This window comes from Furipterus horrens, unplaced genomic scaffold (assembly GCF_987537825.1).
Source record: "Furipterus horrens unplaced genomic scaffold, mFurHor1.1.pri manual_scaffold_4, whole genome shotgun sequence".
NCBI classification, from domain to species: domain Eukaryota; kingdom Metazoa; phylum Chordata; class Mammalia; order Chiroptera; family Furipteridae; genus Furipterus; species Furipterus horrens.
Window position 1 is genome coordinate 156,603,529 of NW_028327174.1, and position 21,426 is coordinate 156,624,954.

At 34.9% G+C, this 21,426-nt stretch overlaps 1 protein-coding gene across 2 annotated transcripts in view; it reads left to right on the forward strand.

Annotated features, from left to right (window-relative positions):
- Positions 1-21,426, forward strand: part of SMC5 (structural maintenance of chromosomes 5) — an 83,312-nt gene that overhangs the window by 1,739 nt on the left and 60,147 nt on the right. For both annotated transcript variants that reach the window (XM_090274168.1, XM_090274169.1), the window contains exons 2-4: positions 3,065-3,206; positions 9,612-9,664; positions 20,679-20,841. In XM_090274168.1, coding sequence (XP_090130294.1) covers positions 3,065-3,206; positions 9,612-9,664; positions 20,679-20,841 — 358 coding nt within the window. The remainder of the gene's footprint in view (positions 1-3,064; positions 3,207-9,611; positions 9,665-20,678; positions 20,842-21,426) is intronic.

Sequence of the window (21,426 nt, forward strand, 5' to 3'; positions counted from 1 at the left end):
TGAAGTTTCCTGTGGGACATGTAACAGATCTTCCATAGGCAGTATTTTGACAGGCTTACAGAAGAATGTTGGGAGTCATGCATATCGGTGATTGTTGAGGTTGCAGAAATAGTTGAGACTGCTCAAAAGAAAATATAAATGGGAGGAATAGAAGGCCAAGTACAGAGTCCCAGAGGAATGCCAACATAAGGATGAACGGAAGAGGAATTCACAGGCTGGGAAGAATCTGTTCAGGGAGATTAGGAGACTATTGTTAAAGAAGGCGAGGAAAAAGAATATTTCAAAAATACCTGCTATGTTGAAGTCAGATAACAAGACCGAAAAAGACCCGAATGCATTTAGCAATTAGGGAGTTTGACTCTTAGGTGAAGCAGTGGAAGAAGAAAAGTTTTGCAGGTCATAGAGGAATGAATGAGTAAGGGAGTAACCTTAGATGTGAAGAGGATAAAAAATCTGGCTGGAAAATGCAGAGGTAAGTGAAGTTTTATTTTCACAGTTAAAGGACTCTAGTTTTAGGAATGAAGTAAGAGGGGTAGGCTTAGAGAACTAAAATGGCCTGGAAGAGAATCAATAGAAGGATTCCTTTGAGTGCAACAAGTCAAATGGGGTTGGGAGTGGAGGGAGAGATTTCTAGGCAGAAAAAACAGCATGTGCAAAGGCTTGGAGAAGAGGAAGGAAGTCTAAAATAAAATAGTCAAGAAACAAATTCATCGTAGGTAGAATTTAGAGTTCTAATTAGAGAAAAGGGGAGGGAGTTAGAAAAAAGTGAAGCTAGAGCTAAATTATGAAGGGTCCTATTTTTTCCTTTTTTTTTTCACAAGTGACATCAGATTTGCATGTCTGCCAACATGATTTGGTGATTGGTGGAGGGGAGTTGTGGGTAGAGGTTTAAGGAGATGGTAGAATAAAAGATAATTCAATGCCTAGGTTTCTGATATGGGTAGTGGGATGAATAATGGTACCATTCACTAAGAAATTTGTTGGTTTTGGACAGCAAAAATGGTGGGTTTCATTTTGAATATGTTAAGTTTGAGGTGACTGTTGTGGGACATCCAAATAAAGTTATTGAGGAGGTGATTTTATTTATAGGTCACGTGGGCTGACTTTGATTATTGTAGATACTACCTGAGGCCATAGAGAATTTGTGAGATGTCAGACAAAGTATATAGTGTGAGCCTTTGACAATAGCTGTTTGAGGGGAAGCTTAGATAAAAGGGACTTCCCAATAAACATATTGTAGAGTCAGAGCAGTTAATTTTTTTAAATACAAAGACTTAGTTTTGCTTTTGGCAACTATTTCTGTTCATAATATATGTGTATTGTAAAGGCCACAGATTCTCATGGTTTTTCTGTTTTTATTATTTTCTTAAATACCAGTTGCATCACTATTTTAGTAAGATAGTTACACAGAGATTTCACAGAAGGAAATTTGAGTGTTAAAAGAATGGGATTAAGAAGTTCCAAGTCAGGTAACTTTCCAGGTGTGTGAAATTCCCCAACTAGTTTTATCTTAACTGTTATAGAGGGTTCTTTCAAGATCCAGCTGCTAGATAAAATAGATGCTGTGTAGAGATGTGGAGTTGGAAACCTGCCAGAAAATACTTCTCCTTTACCACCTGTTTTTTTTTTTTTTTAATCACCTGACATTTCAAAATTATTAATTTCTTGGAGTATTAAAGTTCAAGTGGTTTGGTTAAATTATTTATATACAAGCTGTGGCAAAAATAGGTTTACAGTTGTGAGTGTGCAAAAACATAGTTTATTTTATTACCTATTAGTTATTGTATTATTTTCCATATGAACAACTGCAGACCTACTTTTGCCGCGCCCTGTGTTTAGCAGGTAAAACATTTATTCTTGGGGAATTAATTCGACAGCTCACTGAAATCCCATGGGAACAGGCAATTCTTTATGGGTTTGAATTCAGGGTATTCAGAGATAAGCTAGAAAAATATCTGAGTCAGAGGTTGCTTCTCATTTTGCCATAGCTCACACTGGCAACTACTAAGGATTAGATGGTATTGTAGGTAGAATGCTAGACAGCATACAGCTTTCTTGCCCAAGGGAATGTTACACAATTACTTGGTGTTGATCCATCCTTGTTTCCTCTCAGGAATAAGGTTTATTTGAACATGGACTGTGCATTCTTGGGTAAATTTCTGGCAGCATATTAATGGATATAATATTTCTAAATTAATAATAAAAATGAAACCAATGGGTTGATATATATTTTCAGTTTTTTAATTAGGGTAAAAACAATTTGGATTGTTTTAAATATTAAAATATAAAAAGTTGCTATTAAGCATTGTAATTTAAGACAAATGAAATGTAAAAATACAGATTTTAGAGGAGCCATGGCTCCTCTTACATAAAATTTTTTTAAATTAGTTTATTTATATAGTAGCTTTGATATATTTTTTCCATGTCTTATTGTTAAAAAATAATATCAAATTTATTCAACAGACTTAAAGTTGAAGCAGACGTTTGAAATCCTATTTTTCTAATGATGTTTTTCTTTTATTTAGTTTTTAAATTTTATTTTTCAATTACATTCAATGTTATTTTGTATTATTTTCAGGCACACAGCCTAGTGGTTAGACAATCATATATTTTACAAAGTGTTCCCCTTGATATTTCCAGTACCCACCTGGTACCAATCACAGTTATTGTAATATTGTTGACTATATTCTCTGTGCTGTACTTTACATCCTTGTGACTATTCTATAACTATTGTACCAACTGTACCTCTTATTTCCTTCACCTTTTCCACCCTGCCCTCCACCCACCCTCAATCTGGCAACCATCAGTTTGTTCTCTGTGAGTCTTCCTGATTTGTTCGTTTGTTTATATTTTTCTTTAGATTAGCTCTTATTTTTTTCCATTGTTACATTTTTTTCCCCTCTAGTTTATTAGCAACCTATAAGTAACATTAAATTTGTAAGATTAGCTTTTAAAGGAATTTGAGTAAGCCTGTACCAGATGATAATGAAAAGCAAGAAAAAATGCTTTTGTAAAGAAAATATTCTTCTTCCCTGCTTAGTAATTTTACCTCTTTATAATTCAGAACATATGATGTCTGTGAAGTATGTCCTGGACCTAATTTGAATATGATTATTGGAGCTAATGGAACGGGAAAGTCCAGCATTGTGTGTGCCATTTGCCTTGGATTAGCAGGCAAACCTGCTTTCATGGGACGGGCAGATAAGGTGAGTTAACAAGTACTTTTTAAAAAATTTCAAAGTGGTGAGAGTTGCTTTTAGTAAGAAATGAATTTCTACATTTCACTTCCTTTGTTATAGCAAAGGTACAGTGCTTGAATATAAAGAATGAAGTTGGCAGGTAGAAGAGCTGGTAGGAGCTTTCCTTTTCTAGAAGTATTTGGGGCTCTATATATATGGAGAGAATTCTCCAAGTACATACACTTGAAGTTCTTAGATAGTCTAAAAAAAATTATTTTTTAATGTATTGCTGGGCTTGTAGAAAGGTGAAGTAAATTTACCAGCAGCAGAAACAAAATAGTGTGGATCTGAAAACTTAAGCAAGCTCTGGAGTTGTTTTCTCAGGTGCATTTGCTTACCTTATACCTAAAAGCCTGGCTTTGAAATGGTTTCAGGGGATAGGGGACCCTGAAGGTGGAGGGGAAAGGCTAGATTATAAAACTAGAAGTCAAACACTGTCTGTAACAGAGAAAACAACATGTAAGAATGGGACAGTGGGCTTAGTTACTTATCTCCTTGTAAACTGTGAATACAATGGGAAAAAAACTTTTCCAAAGAATTCTTAACCACAAGCCTTAACACACATTTGGGTCCAGAGTTCATATTATCTCTATGGCCTAGAAGTCATAAATGGTAATTTTAGTTTAGAGTGGTTTCAGTTAGTGATATCTCCAGGCATTGGCAGAAGTAAATGCAAATCCTCTTAAGAAAAATAGTTTTAGTTCTGTCCTCAGAAGAATTCAGACATAAAGGCCCAAGAAATTCATGAATCCATAACTAAAAATCACAAAACATAGGAGGAAATGAATCACCAAAAATAAAAGCTAACAAGAGTGGCACATTACACAATCAGACCTACAAAGCTTGTAAATAGTATAAAATAGGAAAATTTAGTTTAGGAAATGAAAGAAGGTTGCAAGAGTAACAAAGGAATAAGTAACAAAAATATTAGGTAAATTTTAAAAAGAATCAAATAAAACTTAAATAAAAATATATTATTTGAAGAGAGAAACTTTATGTATGGGTAAAACAACAAAGTAGACACATTTGAGAAGAGAATTTGTAAACTAAAGTGCTTAAAGAAATTTTTTAATGCAATATAGAGATAAAGAAAAAAATAAAATCAAGGTTAAGGCATGATAGGCTAAAGGAAGATAATCCATTTTTAAAGTATCTCCAAAGATAATAGACTAAAGAGGAGACGATATTTGAAGAATATTTGAATAACTAGGAATTTTCCAGAAATGTTGAAATTTTGAATTCCTAGATTCAAGAAGCAGTTTAAGTGAAAGACATAAATAAGTAGACACATTGTAGTGAATTACAAATACCAAACACAGTAGTAACAAGTTCTCAAAATGGTAAGATAAAGAAAGCAAAAAAGAATAAAGTTTCTCCGTAAAGGAACTTAAAAAGTACATATGGAAGAAGGAGAATGGTCCCAGAATGAAAGTTTGAAATTTAAAAAGAAACGGTGAACAAAGAAATTATAAACATCTAAGGAAATTGTACACAAACTATAAAATAATATTAATATCTAATATGTGAAGCTTAAACAAGATAGAACTAACTGTTGCTCTCTGGACAACTGAAGGAAGTGATCAGAGTTAATATATTCTATGGATTTGTATTATTGGGAGGAAGTTAAGGTAATTGATTAACTTCAGAATTTATTAAGTTACATATAAATGTTAAATTTCTAGGGTAATCCACTAAAACAATTGAAATTTATAAATCCTCCAAACAAGAAAGGTAAAAAAATTGAATGAGAGAGGGGAGAAGAAAACTATTGCCAAACAATCCAGAAAAGTTTTGAGAATGGAGAAAAGAAAGAGAAATACAGAAATGAGATTATTAAAAATCATAAAACAAGATGGTATAAAAAAAATCATGAAAACATAATTGCAGTAATATAAGTGGTCTAAATTCTCGTTAAATTAGAAAGCCTGTTACTGTAGATAAATTGAACTTTGATTAAATGGAAAGAATCACTATCAATGTGCAGGAAGACCTGACATAAAAATGTCGTTCTCATTGATCTGCATATCCAGTATCATTCCAGTCCAAATCCCAGTACTGTTTATAGAAAATAACAAGCTGGCTCTAAAATTCAGATGGAAGAAGAAAAGACCAAAGAATAGCTTAGATACTCCTAAAGAAATAGAACAAAACAGGGAAACTTGTCCTATCATATCAAGATTTAATAAGAAGTTACACTAATTTAAGACGTGCTTTTGGTGTAAGAATATAAAAGAGACCAGTATGATGTGACAGAATGAAAAGCCCAGATATAAAACCATGATTAGTATATTCTGATTTATGACCGAACTGATATTGTAGATGTGTGTGGGGAAATGGATAAATATTACTGAGATAGTTGGCTATCCAGGTAGGAAAAAAAGAAATTGAGTCCTGTCCTCCCACTTTAATAAGAATTAAGTTAAGGTGAATTGAAGATATAAATGTGATTTGCCAGAAAGTTTTTAGAAGATATTATATGTAATAGAGGAGAATATCTTTTGACTTTGGGTTAAAGAAAATTTTAAAATACAGATAGTAAAGGAAAACACTGATACATTCAACCAAAATAAAATTAAGAAATTGTTGTTTATCAAAGGATACTATGTAGAAAAAGACAAGTCACATTTTGGGAGAATTTGTATAACACATAAAACAAAAGATTGGTATCTAGACTATATTATAAGCATAGCAACAACTGAAGAAAAATGGGGAAAAGATATGCTCAGACGTTTCTGAGAAGAGGCAGCTCAAACAGGCAGTAAATATATGAAAAGACTCTTACCCTCTTTAATTACCAGAGAAATGCAAATACACTCTAGCATGGCGTATCCATCAGACTCACAAAAATTCTGGCAGTGCCATATTATGGAGCACTGGGAACTGATGCAATCTCGGTGGGAATGTAAATTTGTGGAGCCTCCCTGGAAAATGATACGGCGTTAACCTAGTAAATCAATAGATGCATATTCCAGTCACTCAAAAATTCTGTCCCTGGATACCTTAGTAAACTCTTCTACATTTATACTAGGTGGAATTATGAAAATATATATAGCAGAATTGTTTACAATAAATTATAATATACTTGAAGTTGAAATATATGACAGTGAAAATAAACTTAGCCAACTTGTTAAATCTCAAAAAACCTAATTTTAAGGAAAAATACCATTTTGGAAGAGTATATGTAATACGAGTTACTTATAGATTGTTTAAAAACATAATGTTCAGAGATGTATATAACAGAACTAAAGAAAAGCAAAAGGATGATCAGCAAATCAGCTTAAAGATAATGTTTCTTGAGGAGAGAGAAGAATACACTAATCTCAGTTTCTTGAATTGGTGGTAGGTTCTGGGTTGACCAAAAAGTTCGTTTGGTTTTTAATGTAAGATTGCTCTAGAAGTGCTTAGTTGTCTTGAACTTCATTCAAAACAGTTTTGTTAGATTTTATTGTGACAGCTGTCATATCAGCATGCATTTAAAAAAAAAATCACAATTGGTAAATTTTTGTGTAGCCATTTTAATATTGAAGATGGAAGAAAATAAGCAACATTTTCAGCATATTATGCTTTATTATTTCATAAAGGTAAAAACACAGCTGAAACACAAAAATGATATATGCAGTGTGGAAAAGGTGCTCTGATTGATCGAACCTGTCAAAAGTAGTTTGTGAAATTTCTTGCTGGAGATTTTTCACTGGACGATACTCATGGCCGGGTAGACCAGTTGAAGTCGATAGTGATCGAATTGAGACATTAATTGAGAACAATCAGCGTTATACCACAGGGGAGATAGCCAACATACACAAAATATCCAAATCAATAAAGTTATTGGTGAAAATGAAAAATGTCTTTTATTTTCTGGAAAAAATTAAACAGACTTTTTGGCCAACCTAATACATGGGTGTTTTATTTCTTAATACATGAGGTTTATACATACTGTTTGGTATATATTTCACATAAAAACATGTTTTAAAAAGAAAGTTTGATGAGAGTTGAGTTGATACCCTACTGTAAAATATTCTTAAAACTTGATTCTTTATATTTTTCTAAAATTATTGGAATTATTGCAATATTATCAAAGTGATACTATAAGTTTCTTAGGCTAAAAATTTAATGTAGGGTTACAAGATTGAGGCATATATCACTTAAGATAATAAACCTTTTCAAAATGTGTGTTTTTAATGTTATATGGGAGGCATTTATGAGGTATAAAAGATACTACTCTGTTAGTAATTAGCCTTCTGACCTTAGTTAATTGTCTGGAGTTCCATTTTTCTTTATTACGAAGATAAGAGAGTTGGAGTAGATAACTTCCAAGGACCAACTCAGAATTTTATAAATATTACTGTATAGGTTTCTTTTTAATGTATAGTTTTTAATTGTCATTATTTATTAAATCCTTATCTCCGTATAATGGTCTGCTAGACTACTACAAGGGCTGTATAGTAAGAATAGATTGGGCTGTAACAATTTTCACCAACCTTCCAATATATTTTTATCTAAGGAGGACATTTCTCATCCTTGAATGGTAGGGTTTTTTAAGGAAGCTGTGGAATGCATTTTCTTAGATGACAGATTGCAGATTTTGGGTATTCACAGATGTATGAGTATTTAGGATCTGCCCACTTCCTCAGCAAAAATATATGTAGTATTTATGTTTAAATGCTAGTATAAAAATTTAACACTGGCATTTTGTTACTTCATATGTATACTTTACAATAAGAACTGCCTCCTGATTTTTTTTTCCTTATGATTAGTACCAAGTATTTTGATTGCTGCAAGCTGATACAGATGGCACTCCTACAAAAATGCCATTGCCTTTTCTATTTATGAAGAAACTGAAACAGAGATGTAAAGTTTTTGCTTTTCTCGAGGTCATGTAACTTATCTATGGTTAAGATTTGAACCTGGACAATATATATTAAAACCTCTACTTTCAATCATTAAGCTGTACTTTGTAGTTATAAGAACAGACTTTCTTTTCCATCTTTCTGGGACTCAATTTCATTATTTATTAAGTGGATATAATATATACCTCATAAATTTGCTCATGAATACTAAAGGAGAAAATTATAAAGAGCTTAGCACAGCAGCATATAGTAATGCTTAATAAACGATAGTTGTGTTTCTAATTGTCATCACTGCTGTTACCAGTATTAAAAAGATTTAAGATTCAATCTGATGTTTTTAGGCCCAGGGTCTGTTTTCATGCTTATGCTCATATACGTATAGAAAGCAGCTTAAATAGTCTTACTTAAATTGTATTTACTCTGTGTGTTGCTCTTTCCAAAACAATACTTGGTGACAGTTATGTACTAATCAGTAGCTGGATAAGTAATATTGGAGTGGTTATTACTAATATTTAATCTGTGCAGCTCCTTTGAAGTTTCCAGTAACTTCATTGAGATTGGGTGTATAGCTCCTTGTGCTTATTCTGTAGAACTTGCTTTCCCACTGGCTTTCCTCTCTCTGAGAGTGTGTTAGGTATGGTGTCTAAGAACACAAGCTCTGGAGCTCAATTACCTGGATTTAGATCCTTGCTCTGTACCACTTACTGGCTTTGTAATGAGTTTTGTAAAAGGCTCTCTTATGGCGGAGGTGCCACACACACCCTAGGCTCGGTTGGAAGTTGCTCTGTCCAGCAGAGGCTTCGTGACCACGGCGGAACAAACTTTTACCCAGGACACTTTATTATGTCTGGGGGAAGGAAGGTGACTGCCTCTCTAGTGGAGACCAGCAGCCAAACCTTCGTCCCTTATGCCTTTTATTGAGGAGGATACATACGAGAGATACAAGGCTAAAATTCATAAATCGTCTATTGTATTCAGTTGTTTGACAGTAACAAATAACATACACTAATTCAGGAATCACACTGACTGATTAGAGTCAAGGTCTGTAAAACATTTGGACCAGGTGCAGGGTTCCATATACTCCCTGCTAAAGATAGCTTACACTACATTGCTGATAAGGAAAGCAGAGCAAGTTCTAAAATATAATGAACATAATGAGCATCCTTTGATCCAGTTCCCATGGCAACCCTCTGAGTGGTTGTCAGTCATGTTCCGCACGCAGTCTTACGTTGAGACTTAGAGGCAAGCGCGGCCAGAAAGCTGGCAGCTCGTCATGCTTAGGCCGGGTCTACAATTCCTTAAACTACGAGGAGTGGTTGCCCACACTCTCTGGCACATACCAAGTTCAGTAAATGGTAACTAATATTATTGCTTTTTGTGGGTAGAAGCAATCGACATTTTCATACAGAATAGTTATTGAATGAATCTTGATCTAGCAAATAATAATAACATTATTAAATCTCTTAACCTGGGAATATCATTACATAGCTCACTATGCTTGTTTTTATTTTTATTTTTTCCTTAGGTTGGCTTTTTTGTGAAAAGAGGATGTTCCAAAGGCATGGTTGAAATTGAATTGTAAGTGTTAAAAGTGCTGAAGCGACTTTTTTCCCTCTAATTTTTTAGTTTATGTCCATGCTTTCCTGCTGACTTCAGAAAAGAATGATAATATAGTATTATGACATAAATATTGGAAATATTTCAAGAATACGTAATCCCGATAAGGATTTTTTTTTTTTTTAATACATCTTTAAAACCTAAATTGTAAGAATTTTCTTTTGGAAAACTTATTAAGGAAATTATAAGTTTATAGGAGATAATGCAATAGAAATATAACACGTAAATATTCATTATGAAGTTGCAGTATTTTTTACAAATTTAAACTATGCTGATTTTGAAAGTAATGCTTGTTAAAAATGCAAATAATATAGAAGTGTATAAAGTTGCATATGAAGGTCTTAACATAATTGTACTTCTCAGAATAACCACTGTGAGTAATTTGGTAAATCTCCTGTATGATAAGTACTTGGCACTTATGTCACTGTTTTCCATTCCCTCCTTCACGACAGAGGTTGATAATTCATTATGGTACTCTTCTTCCTTGTGCCTAGGTGATATCAGTTTACTGCTCTTGGCAGCCATTTCTGATGGATGAGAGTTAGAATTTAAGGTGAAAGCAGCTGACTATCTGGGTGTCTGTACTTTCAGTCTTTTGTAGATAAAAATGCATATAGTTTAGATGATTTTTAGAGAATTTTTGGGGAGGGGTGTTTATAGAAAATTATGAAACTTTTTAGCTGAAGTAGCTCTTAATGATTATCTGATAGTTCTGACATTTTATAGATATGAGGAAATTATCTTTTTACTCAGAAATGGATAGAAAAAAAATTTTTTTATGTATTCATTTATTGATTCTGTTTTTTATTTGTTTGTTTATTTATTTTTAGAGGGGAAAGGAGAAAGAGAGGGAGAGAAACATCACTGTGTGGTTGCCTCTCACTCACGCCCCCAACTGGGGACCTGACATGCAACCTAGTCATGTGCCCTGACTGGGAATTGAACCAGCAACACTTGGTTCGCAGGCCGACACTCAATCCACTGAGCCACAGCAGCCAGGGCTTAGATAGAAAAAATTTTATGTGGAGACGAGTAATAACACATGGAAGTAAAAAGAAAATAGATTTTACTTATCTTATTAAAATATAATGAGTGTTTTACTGAAAGATATAAAACCAAGACCTAAATAAATGTTGAAACATATTCTGTTTCTAGAAACATAAATTTAAAATCATTACTAACACATCAGTCATTTCCAAATTAATATATAAATTTGATATAATTCCAATGAGGGTCTAAATAGGTAAGTTTACAAGTTGTTCTAAAGTTCATCTGGAAGAATAAATGTGCCACAAAACCCAAGGAAATTTTGAAAAAGCAGAATCATGAATAAGGCATTTGTGTACCAGATGCTAAGGTATACTATAAAGTTGCCGATAGCATGGTAGTGGTGCAGACAATTAGAGCAGCAAAATGGAGAAAATAGGGGCAGAGGTAATATATATGTGTGGTATAAATTATTCAAATTGAGTTGAAGTAATTGGTTATTAATTTTTTTTAAACAGATAACATGCTATACCTCATTAGTTATTGAGGAAATCAAAATAATGAATTTTTTTCCTCTCTGCCTAGAAAAATTTAAATCTAAAATAACAGTATTATGAAGGTGTAGGGAAATTAATCCTATCATAAACTGTTTGTGGGAGCCTAAGCAATATATCCTATTTGGTAGTATTTATCTGCCAAAACAGAATTTTAAATACAAATATTTTTTGATCTTGTTACTATTCTAGCAAATGTTTACACATTTATACAGAATTAGCTTTTTCCTAATTTTAATAGTGAAAAGTGATAACTCAAAAATTCCATTGTTAAACAAAATTTGATATATCCATACAATGGCATATTAATTCAGCATAAAGAGGAATTAAGTCCTGATAGATCCTAGCTTGGGTGGATGTTGAAAACATTATGCTCAGTAAAATAAGCCAGACACCAAAGACTATAGTCTATAATTCCATTTATGTAAAATGTTCAGAAAGGGCAAATCCATAGGGACAAAATAGCTTAGTGGTTGCTGGGATATGAGAGAAGGAGAGAAATGGGGGATGACTTCTTGACAGGTATGGGTTCCTTTTGGGGGTGATGAAAAAATTCTGGAATTACATGGTGGTGATACTTGCACAACCTTGTATTAGAAACCATTGTCGATACATACATTTTTTCAACTGTATACCTTAAAACAGTGAAAATGATAAATTTAATACTATGTGTATTTTCCCACAATAAAGGAGAAAATTGAATTTTATACCTTAAAATGGTAAATTATAAGATGTGAATTATATCTCAATTTTTAAAATTGCCAAAGATACTCCTGGGTTAGCCTTTGGACTGTTGATTGAACACAGTGATTTCTTAGATATTGAAACCAAAACAAATAATACTAAGGCAGTTATATATATAAAATACCAAGGGAGAATTAGTATTCAAATTTTGAAATTGTATTATGGATGGCTGCAGATCTTAAGCACTCTTGACTTTCTACTATGACTCACCAAGGCCCAGTTGTTTTCTTAGTTATCTTAAGAGATAAACTACTAGCTCTAATAATCTAACCAGTGACCATTAACCAGAGTTTTGTTTCCAAGTCTGGCACAAGGGGAGGTTCCCCTTTCCCCAAACTCAACTTGGTTACATTGTGGTCACTTGTTCTACTTGGGTCCACATGACCTTGAGAGTACGAAAAACAAAACAGTTCATTAACAGTTAATGAAATTGTTACTTCTGTTGAGTAAATGCCACATTAATTAGCAATGTACTCATTGAGTGGAATGGTGGATAGAATAATCTCTGGCATGTATTTATGCAGTCATTTTTCAGCTGCTTGTTGAGTGCCTATACATTGGGGAATACAGCATTCTGCCTTCATAGAATTTATGATTAGGGAGTTGGAGGGGGGGCAGAAAATAAGTAGGTCAAATAAATATGTTGGATGATGATAAGTGTATACAGAACAATAAAGCAGGAAACGAGGATAGGGATACCAAAGTGGTGTTTACAGTATTAAATAAGATGATTAGGAAAGTTCTCAATGGGAAAACAGTATTTGAGCCAAGACTTGAAGGCAATAAGGGGTGAGCATGGAGAGACTTGGGGAAACATTTTGTGTAGAGGAATCTGCAAATGCTAAGACTCTGCATTGGTATCCAGTGTGACTGGATCACAGTCAACAGGAGAATAGTAAAAGATAAGGTCTGAAAATATCAAGAAGCCAGCTAGCTCATCGGGCCTTCTAGGCCAATGGAAAGACTTTTTATTTGTTTTCAATAAGATGTGAGGCTGCCATAATTTGAGCAGAGGAATGGTATTTAGGTTGCTGTATAAAAATAGACTGTAAGAGAATAGAAACAAAAGTATAGATATCAATTAAGTGACTAATAGAATAACCCTAAGAGAGATTAAGATAGTTTGGGATTTGCTCACAAATTGGATATAGGATGTGGAAAAAAGAGGAGTATCAAGGCCTGTAAAATATCTGGCATCCCGAAGTCTGGAGTTTCTGTTAACTGAGGTAAAGAAACCTACTACAGGAGGTTTTGGAATAAGGTCAAAAGTTCATTTTGGAGTAAATCATATGTCATTGAATTAACATACTACCACTTATAAAATGCAGCATCCAATTAAACTGTGACACAGAGAGTTTGTGCACCCCAAGTTCAGAAATGTTGAGATGTGAAACAACAATAAAAAGAACCAAATGCTTTTCAAAGTTAATAGACCACTGAGTAAAGTTTGAGGTACCCCGCAGACCAATGTTGAATGGGTAGTAAGAACCAAGTCCTGTTGCACTGCAGCATTTAGAGATTGAACAGAGGAAAGACTAGGAAAGGAAACTGCAAAGAATTTGCAAGTGAGTCAAAAGAATATATCTGGAATGTAAAGCTTTGAATGGTTTTAGGATGAAGAGTAATCGGTGTCTGATACTGCTGATAGGTCAGGTACAGTGAGGAAGTGAGGACAGAGCTCAAGATTTAGTCATCATTGACCTTGACAAGGTTTGAGGGGAGCCAGTGCTCATATTTACTCTTGAATGTTCAGGGAAGCCTGTTGAGAGTATGAGCTGAGAACTGAATGATAAAAAATGAGCCAGCTATAAGTACTGGAGTTAGACTATTCTGGGCAGAGGGATTAGTTTATGCAGAAATCTAAGCTGGCATTTTTTTGTTTCTGAGGAACAGAAAAGTGGTAGTGTGGCTGGAATAAAATGAGATTATTTGTTGCATGATTTTGGAAAGTGCCATTTACATGGTTGGGGGTATTTCCTTCTGTTTGATTAATTTCCTGATATTCACCCATTTTTACATTCTTAAATTAAGCACAAAATTGCTAGATTTGGTTTTCTTTTTTTTTTTAATATGCTTTATTGATTATGCTGTTACAGTTGTCCCAGTTTCTTTTCCCTTTGTTCCCCTCCACCCAGTGACCCCCCTCCCTCCAGTTGTTCCCCACTTAGTCCATGCCTATTGGTTGTGCATATAGTTCTTCTCAACATCTTCCTGTCTACTCCAGTCCCTCCTACTGTGCTTCTTAATTCCTGTACCATTTCCCTCCCTTTCCCCCTTCCCCATTCCTGCTAACCTCCCCCTAATATGTTCCCCATACCTATAATTCTTTTCCCACTCTCATTACCTACTTAGTTTGCCTTTGTTTTGGTTCCCTAGCTTCTGTTGTTGGTTGTTGTGATACAGTTTTCATTTTAATGTTCATAGTTTGATCCTCTTTCTCCTAAACAAGTTCCTTTAACATCTCATATAACAGTGGTTTGGATCTAATGAACTCCTTCAGTTTTACTTTGTCCTGGAAGCACTTTCTCTGCCCTTCTGTTCTGAATGACAGCTTCGCTGGATAGAATAATCATGGTTGTAGGTTTTTGCTTTTCATTACTTGGAATATTTGTCAGTCCCTTCTTTGCTGCAGAGTTTCTTTTGAAAAATCACACAATAGTCTTATTGGGACCCCTTTGTACATAATTCTCTTCTTTCTTGCTGCTTTTAAGATTTTCTCTTTATCCTTAATTTTTGACATTTTAATTATAATGTGTCTTGGTGTGGTTCTCCCTGCGTCCAGTTTTTTTGGAACTCTGTGCTTCCTGGACCTGTAAGTCTATTTCCTTCCCCAAGTTAAGGAAGTTCTGCTTCATTATTTTTTCACATAATTTTCCAATTTCTGTTGTACTTTGTGGTCGAGGGCACGGAAGCAATTCCAGCAGACAGAATGGGACGGACAGAGGGCTGCCGCATGCTCAGGCAGGCCAGCACTGAGCAGTGCAAGCACCTTCCTTTTATTGGATTTTGCAGATATGCTAATAACAGGGAGGGTCCAGGAATGAGCTCACAGGCACATTCCAGGAATGATTACAATGTACTTGAAACTTACAACAGAGGAAGCTTAAAGGATTAACTGAAGAGACCACTTCCTGATAAACAAATCTATATATCCTCTATAAGTTCAAAAACAGAAAAACAGAAATCCAATCATCTATTAAGACTGGAACAGTCTTAAACACTAACAGAAAGCAATCAAGGTTAAACACCATTTGTGCTTAGTTTTGTTTGATTTCCTTATCAACATCAGGAAAGATGGAGTACTCAGCAAGATTCTTTTTACATCACAGGATGTCTTTAAGATTCTGAGGCCTGAGCAGTCAGAGACTGTCAGCACCAGCGAGTCCAGCTCGCTGCTCCGATCATTGAACACCTGGACCGAGAGGCATGTAAACATACCTCAAATCAGAAGTCTTGATTTCCAGCATCAATTTCTAGTTGTTCTTCACCTTCTGGCAACCCTATGATTCGGATGTTGGCCTGCTTATAGCTGTCCCGTAGGTTTCCGAGCCTCTCCTCATTTTCTTCCCTTTTTTTTTCTCTTTCTGCACTGGTTGACTGTTCCTTCCCTATGTTCCTATTTGTTGATTTGATCCCTGGTTTTCATTCCCTCACCACTAATTTCACATGTATTTTTGTTCATTTCAGCAGGACTAGCCTTCATTCCTTCTCTGTCTTGTTTAAGATCTGCTGTTAGGCCTGTAAGCATTTTTATAACCGAAGCTCTGAACTGGGCCTCAGAAAGATCTCCTATCTGCTGCTTCGTTAGATCAGGTATTTGCTGTCTGGTCAACTGTGTCACTGGGATCTCTGTCATGATCTGTGCCATCCTGACAGTTTTGTGTTTACCTTTGCTTCCTGTGCGGGGCTGTCACACGTCCTACACTGGTCACAACCTGGTGACCCTTCTTCCCACACTGTGGCGTTTTCTGTGGGGAGGGGGTCCAAGATGGATTCCTGCCGTTCAGTCTCCACTGAGAGACCAGGAGCCTCCTCCTCCGTTCCCACCCCCTCTGGGCCTCACAGTCCAAGGCAGTGGGGGGTCTGCCTTCCCCGGCATTGGAATCGCAAGCTGACGGGTCTGGTCTGCAGCTGGGGGTGCTCCCCAGGCGCTTCTCGCTTCCCCTTAAATACAGGTGTCTATGCTTACCATCATCACTGCTGCTGCTGTCAGGACAGCTTGACCTCTCTGCCCCAGCTTCGCCCCTCCTATCCATCCAGACGAGCACCACTTCTTTATAACTTCATATGTTGAACTTCCATTTATTTTCTGGAACTTCTGGTTATTTCTAGTTTTGCGGTAGTTGTATTCCTTCTTAGTTGTGGAGGGAGACGGAGCATGTTAGTCTAGGCCTCCCTCTTGGCCAGAAGTCTGAGATTTGGTTTTCTGATGTTTTACTTAAGGTTTTTACCTCTGTATTTTGTTCCTGAAATATTTGTTTGAATATTTGGTTAAATTTACTGGTAAAATCATCTGGGCCTAGAGTTTTGTTTTAATTTTTAACGGTTAATTTATTTAAAGGTAATGGGATTGATGAATTTTTTATTCTTGAATTGTGGTAATTTTTACTTTTCTAAAAATTTTTCTGTTTTTCCTAGTTGTGTTTCCCTTTCTTCATTCATGTTTGTTTTCTTGATTTGAAAAAATTGGCTTGTCCATTTTATTAGTGTTTTTCAATGTATTAACTTTTGAAATAGGTTGTTTCTTATCACTTTTCTATTTCATTAATTTCTCCTATCATCTCTACTAATTCTTTAAACTTTTGGGTTTTTTTTCCCCCTAATTTCTTTACATGAATACTTATTGTACTAATTTTCAGTCTTTTGTTTTTTCTAACATAAATAGTTAAGGTTAAAATTTTCCTGTCCGTATTTAGTTCCATCTCCCAAATTTAAGTACATAATATTTTTCTATTTTTATAAGTATTTTATGCATTTTCTTTGAGTTCATAATTAGAAGTTGTCTCAAATGCTAATGTAGTGATTTTCTTGGATTTCACTATCGATTGCCTTTTCGATAGGAGTGTGGTTGTGTGTGTATGTGTGTGTGTGTGTGGTCTTCATGTTACCAGTCCTTTGAAATTTGTTTAGGGTTACTTTGATCTTTTTTTACTTTAAGAAGTCCCTTCAGCATTTCTTGTAATACTGGCTTTGTGGTAATGAACTTCTTTTGCTTTTTCTTATCTAGGTAGCTCTTTATCTCTCCCTCAATTCCAAAGATATCTTTGCCGAATAGAGTAATTTTGGTTGTAGGTCTTCACTTTAAGCACTTTGAATATTTATTTCATGCCACTCCCTTCTATCCTGCAAAATGTCCATTGAAAAATCAGCTGGTAATCTTATGTGAGCTCCCTTGTATATAACTAACTGCTTTTCTCTTGATAGTTTTAAAATTCTGTCTTCAATTTTGGGGATTTTACTTAGGATGTGTGTTGGTGTGAATGTCTTTCGGTTCATCTTTTTTGGGACTGTCTCTGCTTTCTTGACTTGTATGTCTGTTTCCTTTGCCCGGTTAGGGAAGTTTTCCATCATTATTTGTTCAAACAGGTTTTCAATTCCCAGCTCTCTCCTCTCCTTCTGGTTCCCCTATGATGTGAAGGCTGTTACATTTCATGTTGTCCCTGGGGTCCTTTAGGCTGTCCTCATTTTTAAAAATTCTTTTATCTTTTGCTGTTCTGATTGGGTGTTTTCTGATACTTTGTCTTTCATATTGCTGATTCTGTCCTCTGCTTCAACTAATCTGCTGTTGATTCCCTCTAATGAATTCTTAATGATTTCCATATCTTTGTTGAGATTCTCGCTGAGTTCATCTATTTTTCCCCCTAAGTTTATTGAGCACCTTTATAATTAGGGTTTTTTTAAAATTTGTATCTGATAAATTGCTTGTCTCCATTTCAGTTAGTTCTATTTCTGGTGTTTTGTCCTGTTCTTTCATTTGGGACATGCTTCTTTGTCTCCTCATTTTGGCTGTTTCCTTTAATAAGGGTCTTCTAGTGAACCACTTAGTTTTTGTCTGAAAATGATGTTATTTTGCTCTTGTCTTGAAAGCTATATTTGCTAGATATAAAATTTTACATTGACAGATTCTTTTTCAGCACAAAGTATAATTTTATCATCTTCAGATGTGAACCTAATCTTAGTTTCTTTCATAATTCTCTTTTCTCAAGAGGCTTTTTAAATTATATCTTTTATTGGTGTTTTATTAATTTTACATTATATATTTAGGTGTGGGTTTTTTTATTTAATTTGGGATTTAATGAACTTCTTCAATATGTGATTTGGAAAATTCATCTATTAAGTCTTAAAATATTGCCTCTGCCCCATTCTGTCTCCCTCACTTCTAGAACTCTTATGAGACAGATGTTAGGTTTTTCTTACTCATCCATCCATGTCTTTTAACATCTTTCACATTTTTCTCTTTTTTTTTTTTGTCTCTGTGTAGCATTCTAGCTCCATTTCTCTTTGATTCTTTTTCATATTTTCTTATTGTTTACTTATATTTTCAATCTTTTCTTAAAATATAGTAAACCTGCATATTTTATTCTAGAGTCCATTAATTCTAATGTTCTACTTTTCTGTTAGGTCTTATGCTTGATGCTTTGTTGTGTGTGTGTGTGTGTGTGTGCGCGCGCACGTGCACGCGCGCATGTGCACCTGTGTATGTGCATGTGTGTTCTGCCAACGAGCTAGTGAGATGCTCCTTTATCTTTGAACTTTATCTGAGCATAAAGGTAGATTCCTACAGAGGGAATTTTTATTACCTTTTGTCACAGACCATTGGACACTTTAAATCCAGGATCACGATATGCAGAATTCTCAGTTTGAGGGGTTCTAAACTTCCGTATGTATATCGTGTAACTTCAAGATGCAACTCTGTTTGAGACAACTGGTTAGAAACTCAGGGGAGGTTTTTTGCATGTTTCATAGTTCAAGGCACAGTTTAAGACAGGCAGTTGATCCTACTCCAGGTGAGGAGTGGTGGTGGTCGTGGTGGTGGTGGTGCAGTATTTCTGGTTTGCTCTGACACTGAGATGATAGCCTTTGAGGAATGGTCTGTATTAGACTGTGTCTGCAACACCCCTCTCCTGTGAAATCGTGGAAATGAATGCACAGGATTACCTGGTTTGCCAGAAACCCTCATTTTTTTCACTCCTGGGTTCCTTCTTGGGATTTTGACCAGATTTCTTTCATGCTAACTCCTAAGTGCGTTTATGAAGATGTTTCAGTATTTTATCTATTAATTTTTGTTGTTTGTAGCAAGACAATCAGAAAAGGGTACTTTATTAGTCATCATGCTGGAAACTTAAGTTTGAAACTACATTTTTTTTTGTCCTAAGATCTTACTGTGTACAAAGTGCTGATTACAGTATAATCTGTATATACAACATTTATCAATTATTGTATAGCTATTGGATACCAATAATTTATCTTTCTACCACATGCTGATGATTCCCAGTGAAGAATATAGATGGATAGATGGGAGGTATGGAGCAGTAATACTTCTAAGAACAAGAAATGAATAAATACCCATCTTTCAGACTTTTATTTTATAATGTTCCTGTATAGCCATGTGAAGTAGTCACCTTTGAATCCGTAGTGGGGTACAGTACGTGATGAGGAGAAGCCATGGGCAGGCTAATTTTGCTGACTGGAAATGCATATGCAAGAGTTGGTTTCAGTCATACATTTTCCAAGTAGAGGGATTTTTCAAGGTCTAACTGTTATGTTTTATGCTTTTATATACCAACCTGAGAGAGACGCTGGGTCCCTCGGAGTGGTTGAAGAAACTACTCAGATACTCACCATCTGAGGAAGGAAGGGAGGGGGTTTTCTCTGAGAAAAATTGCCCTTGTTTCTTTATTAGCTAGGGTTTTTACCTGCTTTTTACATGGGAAATGCCTAAGGAAAACATGCAGCCCTTCACCAAATGGTTGGGAGTCATAAAGGGAAATGCAGATCAATACAGGGTTGAGGCACCCAGGTATTTTACACAAGTTCGAAAACATTCACTCAATCATTCTGTTTTTCATATCCTAGTGACAAGAATTTGGGGCTGTTTAGAGAAAAACAGAGCAGGTTCCCTTTTCCTTAAAAGCCACTTTGTATTTCTATTCTATCTTTAAAATCCCAGGGTGGGTGGGATTCAGAGCAAGCCTGGAAGACAACCTGCCGGCCAAGGGCCCAGCGGGGGGCGGCTCTGCACAGCTGTCACAGTCTTTTAAACCAAGCCTGTCTGCTTCCCACGTCTCCCCATGCCTGTCTGTCCCTCACACCAACCCATTTTGAATTGCAGTCAGTGCATCTGATTGGAAAATAGCATAATGATTAAAGAATACAGCATAATGATTAAAGAATACATAACTCAAGATATGCGCATCCTCTGGCAGTGTTTGGGAATTAGTATTAGCATTTATTTTAATTTTATTTTAAGTTTAAATAATTTTGAATGTCGAAAGAGTATTAAATCATGTGTGATTACTAATAAAGTGTCAAAGTTTTCGTCTTTAGAGGGGCCAAAATATCAAAAGGAATAAAAATCACAATAATAATTCTATCCGGCAATCTTCGGTGCAAGAGAATTTTAGAAATTTTATTTCTGAAATACTGTATTTATTTTGAATGTAAAGATTTTTAAATTATTTTTTAACTAGGTTCAGGACTTCTGGAAATCTTGTGATTACCCGTGAGATTGATGTGGCAAAAAATCAGTCCTTTTGGTTCATCAACAAAAAATCAACAACCCAGAAAGTAGTAGAAGAGCAAGTTGCTGCCTTAAATATCCAAGTTGGAAATCTTTGCCAGTTTCTACCTCAGGTATGAGAGAATTAAATGTAAACCTGGAAAGCTTTGTGTATACTGTTTCCTTTTTATTCTATCTAAAAATATTAGTACTTTTTCAGTAATATTGTTAAGATTACTGTTTAAACTGAATATAGCAGTTTAAATACTAACAATTCTTTTTAAAAGGTAGCATCTCATATCTTAGCAGCAGCAATTTTCAATCTTTTTCATCTCCTGACACACATAAACTAATTACTAAACTTCTGTGTCACACCAAAAATGTTTTTTGCCCATCAGACCAAAAAAATAGGTATAATTTTGATTACTTCATACCAGATGGCTATTGTCATGTTGCCTGTTATTTTTTTATTTGACAACCTAAGGGAAAAGAGGTCAGTACCCCTGACTAAATAGTCAGGTATTCCATGTTTTAAAAATTCTTGCAACACTCTGGTTGAAATCCATGTCTTAAAGTATAATCTTATTAATTTCTAGTAACTTGGAAAATTTCAATTAATAAAAAGTCTGTGTTACAAAGTATTGTACAGAAAATAAAGTTTTATTATTTTCAAGTACAGAGAGGAATTTGAATTGTTGTGTGCTTCCATTTGTTGTAGG